The sequence below is a fragment of the Epinephelus moara genome, chromosome 20, assembly GCF_006386435.1.
Source record: "Epinephelus moara isolate mb chromosome 20, YSFRI_EMoa_1.0, whole genome shotgun sequence".
In the NCBI taxonomy this organism is placed as follows: Eukaryota; Metazoa; Chordata; class Actinopteri; order Perciformes; family Serranidae; genus Epinephelus; species Epinephelus moara.
The window spans coordinates 22,914,607-22,933,377 of record NC_065525.1 but is presented as its reverse complement, the minus strand read 5'-3'; the positions used below and the strand labels follow the sequence as shown (position 1 = coordinate 22,933,377).

Genomic DNA, 18,771 nt, shown 5'->3' with positions numbered 1-18,771 from the left:
GAGTAAACTGAAACAAAGTGGATAACAAATCGCATTGTGACCCCTTCAACCCTTATATACACACACATTCGTGCACACGAGCAGTAGTTGTATCGACTCACTCTGTTAAATTGATTCGAGGAGGGGGGTTATTCTTCTCTAACATCTCTAACATGCACAGGAACTGTGTTTGTGTTGCAGATCCCCTGGCCGGCTTCTCCCACCAGAAGAGACGAATGCAAGTGGGCAGGAAAAGATCTCTCGGTAAGAGCTAAAACCATCCATCTTGCAAGCGGGTGTCAGCATTTTGCCCCTCCACTCCCACAGATGTTTTTGAAAATGTCTTTGTTCTCTTGTGCTGTGAAAGAAGTGCAACTCTGCAGGTCTCAGAGTAAACCTCACAGATGCACTGGGATTACATAGAATGTGCGCTCCACATATATACATGGTATTTTAATCATAAACAACATGAGATTTTTTTTTTTTCATCTTGGAGCTTGTTTATTCCATTGTGTTGACATATCCAATCTGTCACATGGACAGCACACCGCCTGGCTCACCATAAAGTCTGATCATAATCTCAGAGCCAAGCTTGAGACCATCATTTGACCTTAATCACTCATCAAGCCTCTGGGCACTTCATTTAATAGAGTGAGGCCTTGGAAATTGCTGTGCTTTCTGCCCGACTTACGGGTATAACATTACTGCATGAGTAATAACTACTGTCATATATTCAGGGATCATCATGGGCCACGTGATTAGACCGAAATGTTTTCATGTTTCTCCATTTGTGCTTTTAAATTTCAGTGTTCGTACATTCCTCTCGTTTTAGGTATTTTCCGATTCACCTAATTGGCTCGGCTTCGGGTAATTTACCCCATTTGAATCAGACAAACTTGTGTCAGTCAGTCAGAGTATATTGGTGTGGCCACCATGCCAATTAGGACTCAGTCGCTTTAGCTAATAAACTACATAATAAAAGCATTATCCTTACCCTGAGCCCTACAGTAATATATTTGAGAACAAATTATACACTTAATCATCTGGGATTTCTAAAGCTGTACAGCGTATCCATTTGTTTAGGATAATAATCTTTTATTGAATCCGATGAGCTTCGAGGGTTGAGTATCCAAAACAAAAAAGAGCTGTTGCGGCGTTAAGATCCTGGGCTTTTTTCTCCTTACCTTACTCAACCCTCGCATGACAAGCCAAGCATCACATCTCCCCAGTTTGTGGCCGAGTGCAGTTTTAGAGCATCTTGTGTGGTGTGGTGCAACTCTATGTAAACACACTGAGAGGTTGTCTCTGCTCCCTTCAAGCTGTGTGTTATGAAGTCTGTCTTCAATAGTGCCTGAGGCTGGAATGTGAAATCACTGGCGATGCTGTTTGTGCCTCGGTTTCGCTGCCTGGGCATTGTCCAAGTCCTCCTGCCCTTCTGTGTGGCTGATTTGAAGCGCTATGAAGCCCTTTGTGTGTTTTCTGTAAACATTGTGGCGTGGATGAATAAGGTGCCCTGAGGGGTGGTCTTCCTGTTATAGAGTCGGAGGAGAGTGAGAATTAAAGGGAGATGGAGAGTGAGTCTGCCGATGCCCCCTGATGTACAGTAAGCAAACACTTCTGGAGATAAAGCAGAGAGGAAAGAAAGAGAGAGATGGGTGTGAAATGTGTGGCTGTATACCCACAAGAGAGAAAGGAAAGCTGCAGCTATCGCACAGCCAAACAAATGTGCACAAAGTCAATGCCAAACATGAAAATCTCTCAACAAAATGTCGACCAAGCAGTGTAAGGGAAAAGTATTTGCTATTTAGGGTTAATATTCATATTTATTTTGCTTCCTGCTGCACATTTAGCTCCACGTCTAATGCTTGCACTCACTTTCTCATTTTTGTCACAAGCCACTAATGTAAGGTATGACATGTTGGACACACCTGTATGGTTTGAGTCACCTTGTTTGCATCGTCATGCTAAATGCTCAGACGTACGACGAAGAACACAAAGAGATCACACAGATACTGTACTTACAGTAGTGTGTTATCGTTTGTAACAATGATGTCCATCACTCGGATAATTCCACCCACACAGGCCGTATAAATCCAGGCAAAGACAGCTGCTTAAAAGACAACAAAAGCTTACACAAACAGAGGCTGCTGATGACCCAGTAAAGCCAGATGAACTTAGTCATGCATAATTTGTGGTGCTTTTCTCTCTCTCTCTCTCTTTTTTTTTTCCTCTTTTTGAATATGTGATGACACATTCAGTTTTATTTGAGGTCAGCTCTGCTCAGGCACGTGCTGCACGGAGCACGGAGCAATGCATACAGCACATGCAGATGCCTGTTGTGCCAAACACACACACACACACACACACACACACACACACACACACACACACACACACACTCTCACACACACACGAAGAAATTATTAATTAAAGGGATGCTTTGAGGATTTTCAACCAGCTTTGTGTCATAAAAATGTGGTTAGTGTGTGTAAATGAACTGTGGTAAACTTCCCTCCATCCTGCCAGCGCCCAGATTTCCCTGCTCATCTCTCAGCTCAGATACACTGGATGACCAGTTTTACAACATTCAACAGATTTTCGCTGTTGCTTGAACACATTCTTACTCCAACCTCATCACATATCGATGTATGGTTATAGACTTTCCACATCCAGATACGACAAGGAAGGTACCCTGGGTGTGTTGATGACGTTCTGGGACACCACGTCAACTTCTGCCTGTTACATGCGTTGTCTTTTTTTAAAATACATTATTTTCACAGGAAATTTACAGTGTACATACAGTCTCTTTAAAATTAAATCACCTACATCGGTACCACTCTGCAAATTGACTTCTTTTCCCCCTTCAACAACAAAAGCACGTGGTTAGGTTAAGGAAAAAATAACGGTTTGGCTTTAGAATCTTGCAGGACACAAACACCGCTCTCCCAGGTGAAAGTCGGTGTATGTTGGACCCATCCACTACCACTCCCTTCACCGCCTTAACTTTCATTCTGGTCCTGCCGCCCCTTAAGCCACTGGGCGCTGTTAAACTATAACGTTTCTATTTTGTTGGTGTCTGGCGCTGCAAGTCATTGCCCAAGCGCCGGATTTTGACAACTTCGAAGTGAGACCGGGTTGGTTGCTTGAACTACAGGTCATACTTCTGCATTTTTGTGCACCTGCCACCCCAGACACAAAGAGTATAGAAGCCGATCAACAGAGAGACCTGCCCCTCTCTTTCTCTCTCAAATGAAACGGTTAAACTAGGCAGCGCTGATCAAATATAAACCAAGATTATGTCACTGTATTGCTTTTTTCTTGCCTAAAACATTTCCAGAAACATATTTTAGTGCTCTGTTTGGCTGTAATATGAGAATTTGTGAACAGGAAGCAGCCGCCATACTGTTTTCCTGTGTTGTAAAAACGGTTTTCTCTGGTCTTACAGCACCACGTTCAAAAGTATTTGCTTCTTTCTGCTGCATAGACATCCTAGTTATCTGAAAAGACTGTCGTTCCAGCTGAGAAATACATAAACTACAAAAATACTTGTGATAAATATTCTTATATTTCTACATTTATGATACATATATCACTTGTATTCTCTGCTGACAAAATAACAGTAAGCCAACGTTGGCCTGCATTACTGTGATTCGTGTGTGGTGCGATTATTATGGTTGACGTTTGTCGACTGCCTCTTTTGTTATTCTACGGTCTAATTCTCTCCTGTATGGATTTCACAATTATTCCATGGGAAATGACACAGCTCATGTGCATAAAGTCTCTGAGGCCTGCAGTGAAAGATGTCACTGAGTTCAGAGAGAGAAAGACTGGAGCATGTGTGTGTTTGTGCATGAGTGTCTGTACATTGTTTTTGTGTGTGTGTATGTGTCAGTGGAGATGGAGATGGAGGTGGGGGTGCGGTATGAAAAAAACAGAGTCATGGATGATGAAGCTTAGTCTGGTCATAATATTAATATCAGAATTATTACTCAGCACAGTGTTCCAGTCCAGAGGCCATTCTGTGGGGAATTACAGTAGATTACAGTAGGATTTGCTCTCTGTTATCATTACAGATCTCTCTGTTTGAGTATTGGATTTTGCTCTATGACCTGTGCTCTTAGTGAGGTCTGACCTGTTTATTTTTCCAGCTGTTTTACCACTTTTTCTCTGACCTAAATGTCAGCTGCTATCACAACAAGCTTTTGGACAACCACGGAATTAAAGACTGTACTGTGACTTTAATAGTTTTGTGTCAAAGGTCGATATTTCATCCTGCTTAATTTGTCCTCTGTCTCTGGTCCATCAGAGGGAGTGCTCAAACTTCATCAAGGTGTTGCAGCCGTTCAACCAGACCCATCTCTATGTGTGTGGGACAGGAGCCTTCCACCCTGTGTGTTCCTACCTGGAGGTGGGCAAGAAACCAGAGGTACAGGCACACGTTACATTTTCCTCACCCCCTCTCCCTGCTGTCAAACACTATGATGCACCTTAGCATTAGAAGCTATCCAGAGTTTCATTTCATAGTAAAGTATTTAAAGTTGTGAAGCGCCGTGTGTAGTCGGGTGTGAGTGCATTCTCTCATGATTTGCTAAGTACATAAAAATGGTTTCATTCAGCAAAATGAGGTGGAAAATTACACACAGGGTTTCAGAGTCTGCGGGATTTCCAATTCATCTCTCTAATATGGAGCCCGCTGTGTGTGTATGTGTGTGTGTTCATTTCAGTATGAGTGAAGGAAATTGCTCTCCTATCCTCCAAATGTCACTACGTCAGACTTATAAATGTGCGTTTCCTATTCATTAGACGGCTATTTACAGACAATTAGAGACGGGAAATATCTCTGACAAGAGCCATCTACTGTATATAGATCTTAAGCTAGAAGTGTAATTCATCTGATGGGCCGAGGTTAACGAGTCAGAGAGAGTGATGGGATTTATTGTTTTTATTCACAATCCTTTCGTCTTAGAGTATGACGGTGGAAACGGAATATTTAACTACACCAGTCTCTCAAATTCTCTATTATCCTTTGCTCATCTCTGCCAGGCGTAAGCCTAGAGGGATTCATATGTTTGGATGTGTGTGTGTGAGTGTGCATATCTGTCTGTCCGCAGCTATTCATGCAACTACTGGACCAATCAGCCTAATATTTTGTGTACACATTTTTGACTGTATCCTTAAGGATCTCTCTTGGTTGCAGTTATTCACAGTTGTTAAGAAAACTTTTTTTTAACTGTTTTATACCGACATTGAATCCTCACCCCTCTTAACCAGCTGGTAGACACCACAAGTTTTCCGGAAATTGGCTCGGCGAAAAACAGGACATACCGTCTGTCGCAGGCCACATTTTGGCTTTTGTCATGACTCAAAAATGACATCCATAGTCTGGTATAGACATTCAAAAGTCAGGTCTCACTTTGAACTGGAGCATCTGCAGATTAATCCCATAGCTGGTATGATGTGATCCACTAAAGTTAGGCGTGTTACGAGATAAATTAGTGCCGCTTTTGTTATTGTTGCTGCCATCTTGACTGTAAGAGTACCGGGAGGGACAATTCCATCGGGCACAGCTGGGCTAATTACATAAAAACATATTCATCCTCTTAACTGCATCGTACCTGTATTTCACGTACAGTGCCTGTTAGCAAGACTCAATCTACTCTTTGCAACCCGCTGCAGCTCAAGGCGTGCATTTTTTTTAGCTTCTGGAATGATTCTAAAACAGTGGTTCCCATTGGTGAGTTGTGGTCCGAACGTGGGTTGCGGGTCCACTCTGAATGGGCCGCAAGTGAATTTTGAACGTGTCAAGTTTATGAAAAACACACTTTATTTTTAAGTACACGGCACAGTGCTTTTATTTTGAAGTGCCGTTTCCAGTGGCTCCTTGACCGAGACAGCAAACTAGCTTGACGACATGGCCGCAGACAAGTTTGATGCTGAATGTATTAAACTGTGTGGACCTTGAACTTGGCCACCTGGTGGAGATATGCGCTCTACTGAGTGCACTTTTCTAGTTTTTAAAACATGTTCCATGCAGCATGAGACACATAATGTGTTCTTTATTTGCTTCATTCCTAAACTAATTCAAGCAAAAAAACATATTGAAGTTTATATGGAAAACCAAAATGTCATTTGTTGATGGCTGCACTCATTTTCTGTGATTCACTGTGAAATATTAGCCAACCGTTTGGACTCAAAAATTCAGTTCTATGGGCCGTGACTGTGCTCATTTTCAGAAAACACTACAATGTTCTCTCAACCTTTGATGTCACAGCAAAAACTGGTTCCCAAGAGAGAATCCCAGCATTTCTTCCTGTGTAATTTGCACAAGTGTGGCCTGAAAATACCATGAACCCCTGTATTTGAAAGCTCACTACAACTCTTGTAACTTTCTGTCTCATCATGTCCAGGACAGCGTATTCAGGCTGGAGCCTCTCATAGAAAATGGTCGTGGGAAGAGTCCCTATGATCCCAAGTTACTCACAGCCTCCATGCTAATTGGTGAGTGTAAGACCGGACGCACTGTGCTGTTCTTCTGTGTGTTAGAGCAAGGTCATATAAAAACGTGGGAGTCCTGAAAACACCCTCTGCCTCACTCTGTCATTTCCACAGATATATAGGGTATGAAGTAAATGTGAATAACAGAACAGGGTGCTCCTGTCATTCATTACAAGTGGGTCTGCTCTGTAGTTTGTATTTACACACTGGGAACCCCTCATTGGCAGGTCTGTTAACTCTATTTCAATCTGAATATGCCTCCTTTAAGTGCTGGGTGTGCATTGCAGATGACACTTTATTGAGTTTTCTTTGTGCTCAATCTCAATTTTTGGCAAATAAAGCAGGACTGTGTGAGCATGTCTTTTCTCTCTACCCCCAATTATTGCCAGTCACATTGTGTTATATCACACCGTTTAACCTAGCAGATGGCTATTTTCCAGCCCATCACCCCTCATCGCCTCTCCCCTTTCTCTCTCCCCTCTCACCAGCATTATTATGTACTCCCCCTGTCTCACACCTCTGTCCTGTCCCTCCTCATGTGTCCCTCCATTCATTCACCCCTACCCTCGCCTCCCTTCTCAGCCCTGCCTACTGTGTTAATGTCAATTTCACACTCCTGATGTTCATCACGTCCATCACTGTCTGTGTTCTCTCAGGACGCCGTGTCTACCTGTACTGCTAAGCCCCTGAACAATTCCACAGACTTTTACACATGCATCACCGGGGAGAAATCACCTCACACTGTTTTCTCTTCTGGCGTCACTAAACTAACACGCTTCATTCCTCTTACTCTCAGATGGAGAGCTGTATGCTGGGACATCAGCTGACTTCATGGGGCGGGACTTTGCCATATTTCGCACTCTTGGAAAGCATCACCCAATCAGGACGGAGCAACACGACTCCCGATGGCTAAATGGTGAGAAAAGAAAAATCACCGGCCGACTCTGGGATTGTATTCATAAGTAGTTTCAAATATGCAATATATTTTGAGTCCTTGATTTTGCATCAACTCTTGCCTCTTTTATTTTCTATCTGTAAACTACCCTTAGGCCTTTAACTCAGTAGTTTTAATATAGCTTTCCATTTTTGTGTGAATGACACTCAGCTGTACTAGAAAACTTCCTAACCCAAAAGATTGCCTGGTCTCTATGGACTATGAGAGACATTATCCTAAACTTTTCTCAGTTTAAATACAGATGAAACGAAGGTCCTTGTTGCTGTCTCAGAGAAAAATGACCCTGCAGCAGTCTCTGGGTTTTGTGTTTTCTTCATTGGCACTTGGTCAGTGGCCCTTGAAATCAGACACAGATGCAAAGAGGTGCCCTTTAGTGGCAGTAGTAGACACTTAGGGCAAACAAACCTTGGACTTTCACCCAGGAGATTGCTGGTCATGGATCACGTGAAACTAAAATCGAGGTATTTTAATGGCAACTCAGTGTGCTTATATGTGCAGTATACTAGAGACTATAGACATATGACACATGATATATGTGGCATACGCCCTGTGACAAAACATTACATAAGTAAGTGAGTACTTATTTTAAGCCAAACCATAATTCATTCATTCATTTTCCGTAACTGCTTATCCTGTTAGGGGTCACGGGGGGGCTGGAGCCTATCCCAGCTGACATTGGACAGGTCGCTAGACTATCACAGGGCTGACACATAGAGACAGACACCCATTCACGCTCACATTCACACTTACGGCCAATTTAGAGTCACCAATTAACCTGCATGTCTTTGGATGGTGGGAGGAAGCCAGAGTACCCGGAGAAAATCCATGCTGACACGGGGAGAACATGCAAACTCCCCACAGAGGGGCTACCCCACCCAGAAGCTGCAGCTTTTCTGCCTGTCTCAAACTATTGCTGCTTGTCTTGCAAAGATGAAGAGCAAGGAGCGCTCCTTGCACATTAGTGTCTGATTCTCTCCACCGGCTGCATTTGAAGTTTAGAATTTAATATAAAACTTCTGTTATTACTTATCAGGCTCTACAAGAGGGAAGCCCCTAAAGCATCTCTCTAAAAATGAAGGGATACCCATTATTTGATTTCGTTATTGCTCTTGTGTTTACTGTCCTGTCTGTTTGATATTTATTACTAAATGGTATTATTGCAAAGCACTGTAATTTTTCTGTGAAAAGTGCAAAATAATTAAACGCCTTGAGGTAAAACATATCACTAAATAATACTTTCCTTGATTTTCATCATTTCAAATGTGCGTCGCTGTGTGTGTTGCAGATCCCAGGTTTGTGGGCGTTCATCTGATTCCAGAAAGCGACAACCCAGAAGACGACAAAATCTACCTGCTCTTCAAAGAAAACGCTATCGATGGAGAGCACGCTGGGAAAGCCACACATGCTCGCATTGGACAGCTCTGCAAAGTATGCATACGCACATTAACACACAGCCACATGTCCATTCAAACACACTCACACAAGCTGGCTCTCACAAAGGAAATTCAGACGCACACAATGGGAGATAGACAAAGACACACACACTCTCACACCGACATTATACGAAATAGCTTCTGTATCTGGAAAAACACTTGACGGGTGTCTGAGTGGCTTTTATGATGGCAGGTTTCAGGGGCTGTTATCTGTGATTATTTTTAGCCTGGAGAAGAGTGGGCTTTGTTGTGTGTGGTACAATCAGCCCCCGAAGACAGAAACCTGAGAGAAATGTTAAATGTCACCAGAACCTGAGAGGCAAAGATGCTGTCAATGGCGGCACTGTTATCCTAATGCCAGGCTTTGGCACTCATTGGGCCTGCTACACGCTCTAGCTCCAGGGGATGGTCATGTTAAATCACTGGCCTTGTATCAGCTTTCACGTTCCAAAATCCTCTTCTTATTCATTAAGCAGGAATCCACCAGGCTGACTGCAGATCAGCGAGTAATGTCCAGCCTCAGCCTCCCATTTAGCTGCATGTCGTGCCTCTGTCATAACAGCGTGATTACCCAGTATGTCAGGAATCTGCTACGCTCAACGAAAGACAAGCCATCCATTATGCAAGATGTGGTATTAATTTGGGCCTATGCATATTTGGACACATTCTAATTTACTGTCATAAATCAATAACAAGTTTTTATGAGCCAGCACTTTGTGCCTCTGTGTTTGTGTGCTGTGTGCTAGAAAACAAACACTATACTGTGAAGCACACAGACACATATTATTAGGGTGTGTAATGGAACATACAGTACTTTAGAGACAGCTGTCTTTCTTTACACCATCTAGAAACCTGTTATTGATAAGGGGAGATGCATTTAAAGTGGATGTTTGGTTCATGACAGGCTTTTTTAGTAATTAAAAGGAACAAATCCCGCACTGAAATTTTTAAATCACCATTAATAAAAAGTTTATGTTTCATATAGTCTGTTGAATCTGTTTTAAATCAGCTTTCTGGAATATATTTTTCCCACTAAAGCTGAAAACACACGGGTACCTCCATGGCACGTCACGTGCTGCATGTGCAGCCTATGAATTAGCTTAAAATCATGTGTGGACGGCCCCTAATCAAACTTGATTTCTCACCTGAAGAGTCGATCTCCAGAGCCATGACTCGCCAGGCAATATCTTTTTGCCGTTGTCTTTATGTGGACAGGATTGTGGGTCGTTTAGCTCGGGATATTTGTCGACCTCAACAACAAGTGTCTCCTCATCCACTCTGTCACACATGAGAGAGCTACAGAGTTCTCTTTATACGTCAGTGGTGAGGAGAGGACTCGAGCAGCCATAGGAGCAGAGAAAAAGAGCTGGTATGTATAAGCGGAGAGTGAGTAAGGAACAAATGCATTTAATTCAAGAGCGGTGAGGCTGGAAAAAGGACAGTGGCTTAAGTTGCTGCAGAGTGGCAATGTGCATGTTGCTGCCACCACTGTGGGGTTACACATTGAAAATAACGGGCAAATTTTTTGACGTGTGCCGTTCGGCGCTGGTGTGTTTTTGCCTTTAGCTGTCCGGGTGTCTATTAGTAGAAAGAATCAGTCAATGTAAAGACTTCTGAAGACAGTTTAAGTGTTAAGTGTGTGTACTACCCAGAGGTGGGAACAAGTAATTGTTGTGCATGTCATAAGTAAGTCTTTCCACTCAAGTCCCAAGTCAAGTCCAAAGTCTTTGTTGAGTTTAAAGTCCTAAACAAGCCATAATACACTCTTCACCAAATGTAGTGACATTTTAACAGCAGAGTAGTAACATTATTACATCTACAAAAATCAAGAATGCTTTTTAAAATTTATATTTGTTTGTTATAACAAGTTTGCGGGAAGTTGTATCTCTGTCAGTAATTTTTGACCAAGAACTGCAGTTTGGTTTTTGTTGATCACTGCGTAATTTTTCTACCCAAACAAAATTATCTTTAGTATCATTTTTTCCAACTGGCGCCCAGTAACAAAACATTAGTTCTTCATGGATCTCTCTTGCAACTTGACTGGATGTTTTCTGATTGGTTTAAACAAAGTGGATCTGGGGAATTAAGTGTCCAATCACAAGGAATGAATAGAGTTACCGTTGACTTATTCAGCAAATTATTAGTTGCACACTTTTTAAGTAACATAGTTTTAATTATTTGGGCTTAGAAGTAAGAACTATTAAGTCAAAGGCTCAAGTACAAGTGAAGTCATAAGTTATTGGTGTTGAAGTCCAAGTTAAGTTGCAAGTCTTTTTTGATTTTGTGACTTAAAGGGGCAATAAGCAAAATTGTTTCACCGCTAGGTTCGCTGTTGTGCACTGCCTGTAGAGCAGGCACACTCACCTCGTCTGTGCCGGTGAGTACCGCAGCACCTCCACGGACTATCACATCCAGACGGTCCCGGTGTTTCTTCCGCAGGCTCCGCTTCACTCAGCTGCCCGATATACCCGCTGCTTCTTCCCACATTAACCTGAATAACACACCAGGGCTTGGTGCTCCGGTTGGATCCATACGGAGAGCCGCTAGCTGGGAAGCTAGCGGAGGCTAACTGGGTGTGTTAGTAGCTGAGTGAAGTGGAGCCTGAGGAGGAAGCACCGGTTAGCCCCCGCTTTCGCTGTAGGCAGATTCACTCACCACAGGGGCGAGGAAATAAAACCTAAACAGCCAACTTAGTTTAGCAGTTATCAGTGTCTTTCACTCACTCTCGGTCTCTGCTGTATTTCCCTGCTTTCCTGTTAGCATTAGCACTTACTCGGCTGCCACGCTAACGCTCCAACTGAGCCGGGAGCCGGGCTCACGCTTCTCCGCCAGGCTCAGTGAGTCGGAGCCGAGAAGCGTGGGGACGTTAGCGTTAGCCGGCTGCTATGCTAACGTTCCAGGAGCCTGCTTCTCGGCTCCGGCGAGCTCTGGCGTGGGGACGTTAGCCTGCACTAGTCGGCTGCTATGCTAACGTTCCGGGAACCTGCTTCTCCAGCCCATTGTTTACAAGCCGGACCGGCTTGTAAACAATGGGCTGGAGATCAACACAGAGAGAGGGTGTGTGAGGTCATGCTATACTCCAGATGAAATTACACCTCTAGTTCTTCACATAGCAATTTTTTAATTCCTTCAATCTAGAAATGATGAATTTCGCTTATTGCCCCTTTAAGTCTGAGTCTGACTCGAGTCCAAGTCATGTGACTTGAGTCCACACCTTTGGTGTTATCATAGATGTATTCCCTCATGATCTGACCTTGTAAACCATCTTAAAAACTGTCTGCTGTAGCTTTGTAAGGAAGATTTATGCTTTCATGACCTCTAATCTGGAGGTCTTTAAAAAGGTTCTTCATAAGCTTTGGAATACACTACTAGTCCAATCTTTATTTATTACCAGTTCTCCATGTCTGTTTGATAATATGAATGACAATATTGTATCTATAGTATGCTCTAATGTGAATAAGAGGGGGGAAGACAGAATCAGTTGCATAGGGTAGGCAGTTCTCATGCTCTGTATATCCAGCCATCAAGCGAACACCACACCTCATTCAGCCAGAGGGTAATGAGCCATATATTCTCAGCTCAGCAGTAGAGTATGAAATTAGGCAATGCAAGTCCTCCATCAACATTATAGCCAATGACTTTTTTTTTTTCATTTTACAGACACAAAGCTGCATGTAAATAGCAAGCCAGAAAAGTAATTTAGGAGTATGATGATATATTGGTATATGCTATGGTAAAAGAAGGAGGAGAACTGTGGAAAATAAAACAGTAATCGTCTTGATTTTTCTGTAACTTCCAAGTAATTAATTTCCTTGCTGAGCTTCTCCATGTGATCTGCCCAACAGAATGACCTGGGAGGTCACAGGAGTCTGGTGAATAAGTGGACCACCTTCTTGAAGGCTCGACTCATTTGCTCTGTGCCCGGCAGTAATGGAATAGACACACACTTTGATGAACTACGTGAGTAATTGTTCCAGCACTCTTTCACACAATATTTCCTGGAGAGGAAATACTATCTTTTCAGTGGAGAATACGTCTGTAATATTCAGTGTCTTCCCTTTGGCTTTCAGAGGATGTTTTTCTCATGAGCACAAAGGATCCTAAGAGCCCGATCATCTATGCAGTATTTACCACTTCCAGGTACTGTGGCTGACATGGTAATAGTTTTATCTGTAATCACTGAATGCATGACCTGTGTTTTCAACAAAAACCTGACCTTTCTGTAACCGACTCATTCTTTCTGCCCATTAGCAACATCTTCAAAGGCTCAGCTGTGTGTATGTACAGCATGACAGACATCAGGAGAGTGTTCCTGGGTCCTTACGCTCATAGAGACGGACCGAACTATCAGTGGGTGCCCTTCCAGGGACGTGTTCCATACCCACGGCCCGGCACAGTGAGTACAGTGCACTCTTAACTGGGATGTGTCTCTTATGAGCTGAGCTTGAAAGTTAATTCCCCTCCATGTCCTACAAAGCAGATAACTTTTTTCTCTCTATAGTGCCCGAGCAAGACGTTTGGAGGATTCGATACAACTAAGGACCTTCCTGATGAAGTCGTAACTTTTGCTAGAAGCCACCCGGCCATGTTCAACCCCGTATACCCCATTAACAATCGACCAATCATAGTCAAAACAGATGTGGACTACCAGTTCACCCAGATAGTGGTGGATAAAGTAGAAGCAGAAGATGGCCAGTATGACGTCATGTTCATAGGAACAGGTACACACTTACAGATACTGTATAGTGTAAACTGCAAGTGGTTTATTGACTGATAGATGGATACACGTGTGCTACAGAGTGGATATTAACTCAAGATGCATGTGTTTGATTTGTGTGGTAGACATGGGGACGATACTGAAAGTGGTATCCATCCCCAGAGGCTCCTGGCATGACCTGGAGGAAGTCCTACTGGAAGAAATGACTGTCTTCAGAGTAGGTTATTTTCTTGTCAATCATATGAAAGGATTGAAAGTGGAAAGGAAAGGAAAGTTTGTATAATTTCTCTATCATTTTTTTCTTTCAGGAGCCAACAGCCATAACAGCGATGGAACTTTCGACAAAACAGGTATTTATTGTCCTTTTTATTGCATGTAAAATGAAGCTATAGCAACACGTGTAGCAGAACAGAGCTGTGTAGACAAAGAGGAGATCTCAAGCTATATCAAGATAACTCTGATAGAGAATATTACCTCGGTAAATGAGTTCAGTGGAGGCTGCAGATAAGCCTCCGAGATTGCATTGGGGAGAAACCTGTGGAGATTCGACACATAATGAAAAATGTTACAAGCGAGAGCTGTTTTTGCGTGTGCCTGACAAACCTGTGTTAGAGAGTGAGAGCTTCACCTCACAGGTGACACACCTCGCTGCTTGGCTGAAATACAAAATAAAGACGTGCTTGTCTAAAACAGTTTAAGATGAAAGATTTTATCGCACAAAGATCTCAATTGTTGGCTTTCAGGCAACAGTTAGCTCGTCAACTTAAATGGCAGGGAGAGACAAAACGAGACAGCTAATTGACAGGTAGGACGGTACCTGAGCACCTGTAGTAAAAATGGTTTGACCACATTCCTTACTTGTGTTTTCACTTCACTGACGCACACAAGCCGAGACAAACATAGGGGTATTTCTCAAAGCACATCGCTCATCCAGAAGTAAAACCTAAATCACAGCTCCCTAAGGCATAAAGTATATGATCTTGAGAATGAAACCTTTCTCTCTCTTTACCTTCACAGCAACAACTGTACCTCGGTTCAGACATTGGTGTGTCCCAGATGCCTTTGCATAGGTGTGAGGTCTATGGGAAGGCCTGCGCTGAATGCTGCCTCGCAAGGGACCCTTACTGTGCATGGGATGGCGCCGAGTGCTCCAGATACTTTCCCATGGCTAAGAGGTACTGAACACATACTTCCACATTCATGTCAAGGCACCACCGTGCCATTGTGTTTTACAAGCTGCCTGACACTTTGTACACAGTGGCTAATCAGTGCTCAAAACACTGAGTGGGTATTTTTGAAGTTTGCCCCAAATGCAGTATGATAGTTCCAACATGAAATAGAAGCAGACACTTTAACATACCTGGCTTGGTATAGATTGAAGCATAATGTTTGTTTACAGTAATTTTTAGGTAGAAAATCCCTGTGTCACACACATAAAACACTACCTGGGGTCTACATTATATTTAGAATATATTTCACCACTTTACCTTGCCACCACCAGACTATCCCAGCTGACATTGGGCGAGAGGCAGGGTACACCGTGGACAGGTCGCCAGACTATCACAGGGCTGACACATAGAGACAGACAACCATTCACGTTCACATTGACACCAACAGGCAATTTAGAGTCATCAGTTAACCTGCATGTCTTTGGACTGTGGGAGGAAGCCGGAGTACCCTGAGAAAACCAATGCTGAGGAGAACAGCTTTGGAGTTTGCTCTTCTGTGGGTACATCACCAAAGCAAAAATCTCAGATAGGTCAGACCACCGTGTCTTTAAATGTTATCATTAAGGCTAAAAATGACTATTTAAAGAATCTTCGCAATACAATGCATTTGCAAGTTGTCAGAATTCGGTCCATACGCATTCAATTTGATTGGTCAACTGTAACACGCTGCAAGTAGCGCACTTAGACTGTGCGTGTCTTATGAAAAGAACAACCTCAACAGAAAGGTGTGTTTGTGTTTTGCATGAGAGCAACCTGCTTTAGATTTAAACATACTAAATGTACAACACATGTTTGAATCATGCTTGTTTAAGAATTACTTTTGTTTAACATATTGACTTTATTTTACAGACGTAAAACCAGATCATATAGAAGGCTTTTCACATCGTGATTGAGGACATATGCAGTCAGACCGCGATTGAGGGCTGGAGCTAGGGCACGCTTATAGTGCAGGCTTTGTATATTTGCCAAAACCCCCTAAAGGTAGAGGGTCGTATTTCTACCAGAGAGCTAGAAATATAACCTGCCTCATGTGTTTACTGTAAATGAGACCCAGTGTCAGTGATGTCTGGAGGCTGTCTGGGTGAACCAGGGGTGAGGTAGGTGTTGGAGGTTCGGCGGTAGCGCGGTTGTACGTAGTAGTGGACCAATCTGTGTGTGCTCATGTGTGTGCTCTGTGTGCTGCCTCCCACTCACAGCTCCATGGGGCTTATTGATTTGAATGCTAGCTGCGCACAGTATCCTGTTCTCGCTGTTAGTTGGACTCCAGAGTCCTACATTCAAACATAACACAGCCAGAGCAAACTCTTACCTCCAATTACCAACACACCAGCACTGGGTTAGAACAATGGGGAAGCAAAGGGGAGTGAAGTTACCAGTTTGCTCTGGCGTCTCCGTAGCTTCTACAATTATTGTTTACAGAAAATATCGTTGGGGTTATGTCTCACACTTCACTTGAAGCCCCATCTCTTTTGCATCTGCAGCCCAGAGAGACATCAAGCTGAAATGATTGATTAGGTTTGAATTCCTCTGTCATACACACCCTATAATTAAAGTGTCTTAACAATGCTATGGGCTGCCTGCTGTTAGTTTATTTGTTTGTGTTGGCCTCCACGTTCAAACACACACCTACACACACAAACTCCCTGTGCTCACATGTTCTCTCACACACATACAAAGAAGCCGGTGTGTCTGCTGACTCATGAAGGTGTTTATATTTGTGTTTCTGCAGGAGAACAAGGAGGCAAGACATCAGGAACGGAGACCCACTCACACAGTGCTCAGATCTGCAACACCACGGTACATAAATGAAAAGACATTTTAAACTATGGAATAGTCAAAACAATGTGTAATAACACATGTTTGTGTTGGTTTTAGTACAGAAATTATTGTTATGACTAATAATATTATGTTTTTTTAACTTCTAAATGATATATGGAGAAGAGCTTTTGTTTTATGGATTTATTTTTTCTTTGAACATAAAAAGCAGCCGCTGGCCTTTCCTGAAGCGATCAAACCAGTAGAGAATGTTTGCGTTTTATGTGTCTCTGGTGGTGTGAAGATTAGAGTCGGTCCATGTGAAGCTTATAATTAACATGGTCAGGATTCCACCGAGCCTCCTGTCTGTCGCCAAGCCCTCCACGACTGCCCTGTTAGTGGTCTTAGTACAAAAGCAGGACTCACGCTGGTGTCTAATACGCTGTGATTATATGTTTCTTTCAGTTAAATGAGAAGAACAAAAGGAAAAAAGTGTTATCGAAAGCTGCTGATTTCGGGAGGAGGAATTCAGACACGTGAAAAATATTGTTACCTGTTGATACCCATTCAGCAGGCAGCAACAATTTTGGTTATATGTTTTAAACCAGCCGCAGAACTCAATAAATAAAAGACTAAATGAACAAAGTGTTTTGAGAAAATGAGGAGGGAATAACAATATAGTGTAGCAGCCTTTACTGGAGTCAGAGTTGTTAAATTTACAACAGGCTTTAGGAGATCAATCAGAAGAACACTGATTTTAAAGAGCAAAAACTCCCAGACTGAATAGCATTGCACCTACTTGACTGTATAAAACCCAGATTTTAGTTACAGCCCATTTCCTCCAACGACTGCCTCTGTGGTGGGGCTGCCTGTTCGGCACATGATTGAGTGTGATAAGACAAGAGACAGGATAACGTGAGGAAATAATCTAAAATGCAGTCACTGAAAAAACTAAATCCAGGCCCCTTTCTAAGGCAGTACGTGTAAGGTAATGATTTTTACATTTCGGTTACAGAAAGGCAGAAAAGCAGGGACAGTTTACAAAAATCGTTTAGTTTAACAAACTTGGGCCACTCATACTAGAACATGTGCATCCCCCATATACATGACAGAATGAATGAATGAACGACTTTATATCATACCAAAAATAAATTAAAAAAACAAACAAGACAAAGAAAAAAATGTCCAAAAAGGACTAGGTAGAAGTAAAACTTTTATGTCCCTACTCCTTACATTTCTTCTTTTAACAATGCTCTTTGCCAGCTTTGTTCTTACACAATTGATCCTAGGTTTCCAACAGATTTTGGCTTTTAAAATCACACCCAGAAATTTAGTTTAATAGACTCTTTCCACATTAACATTATCAGCCATCATCTGTACTTCTGTGTCTGTACTGCGGTTTCCAAACAAATTTAAAGACAATTCATTTATTTTAAACCATTGTTTTAATTTACTCTTTCTGTCGTGACGTTCTCCAAAAGCTGCTGGTGTTGTCTGCCAATAAAACACATATTAATTTTCTGGACACCATACATATATTATTTATATTCAAAATAAACAGTTTGGGACCTAATACTGACCCCTGTGGAACCCCAACAGTTATATCTAGGCATGATGATATATAATCACTCATTTGCACAAACTGCCCGCCTGTGTCCCATATAGGTTTTTACCCAATCCAATGCAACCCCTCTTATACCATATTTTTCTAGTAGCAAAAGTACCCCAAATTGATGCATAAAAATTACCAGAACACAGGAAATTAAAAAATTAGCTCAAACTTTTCTTCTTGGTGAGCCTCCAACCTCCTCGTTTGGTGCGTGCCCCCTATACTCCTTTGAGTAATATGTTCTGTTTTGGGCTTTTGTCTTACACCAGATGAACTAAGTGGGCAGACAACTCTCCTGGACAAAACTGTGTATGGTGTGGAGAACAGCAGCACTTTCCTTGAGTGCAGTCCCAAGTCCCAGAGAGCCCTGACGTATTGGCAGTATCAGCGCTCGACTGATGACCGCAAACAAGAGGTTGGGTTTACCTCGGCTGAACTTCATCTTTTTTATTGAAATAGACTCTGATGCACTTAGTCTGCAAAGCAGATAAATAATGACTGATGGTATTTCATTATGAAGATGATTGTAGAAAGTAGACAGTATCATATTTTAATAATATTTGATGCCATAGTTGATTAAAGTCAAATAAATTTTGTGT

At 42.4% G+C, this 18,771-nt stretch overlaps 1 protein-coding gene across 1 annotated transcript in view; it reads left to right on the top strand.

Moving 5' to 3' along the window:
- The window catches only part of sema3ab (sema domain, immunoglobulin domain (Ig), short basic domain, secreted, (semaphorin) 3Ab), a 33,625-nt gene that overhangs the window by 10,589 nt on the left and 4,265 nt on the right, over positions 1–18,771 (top strand). The window contains exons 3-16 of the mRNA XM_050073485.1: positions 181–243; positions 4,286–4,405; positions 6,387–6,477; positions 7,271–7,390; positions 8,715–8,857; positions 12,708–12,822; positions 12,933–13,002; positions 13,114–13,258; positions 13,364–13,583; positions 13,705–13,796; positions 13,888–13,929; positions 14,597–14,754; positions 16,538–16,605; positions 18,442–18,587. Coding sequence (XP_049929442.1) covers positions 181–243; positions 4,286–4,405; positions 6,387–6,477; positions 7,271–7,390; positions 8,715–8,857; positions 12,708–12,822; positions 12,933–13,002; positions 13,114–13,258; positions 13,364–13,583; positions 13,705–13,796; positions 13,888–13,929; positions 14,597–14,754; positions 16,538–16,605; positions 18,442–18,587 — 1,593 coding nt within the window. The remainder of the gene's footprint in view (positions 1–180; positions 244–4,285; positions 4,406–6,386; positions 6,478–7,270; positions 7,391–8,714; positions 8,858–12,707; positions 12,823–12,932; positions 13,003–13,113; positions 13,259–13,363; positions 13,584–13,704; positions 13,797–13,887; positions 13,930–14,596; positions 14,755–16,537; positions 16,606–18,441; positions 18,588–18,771) is intronic.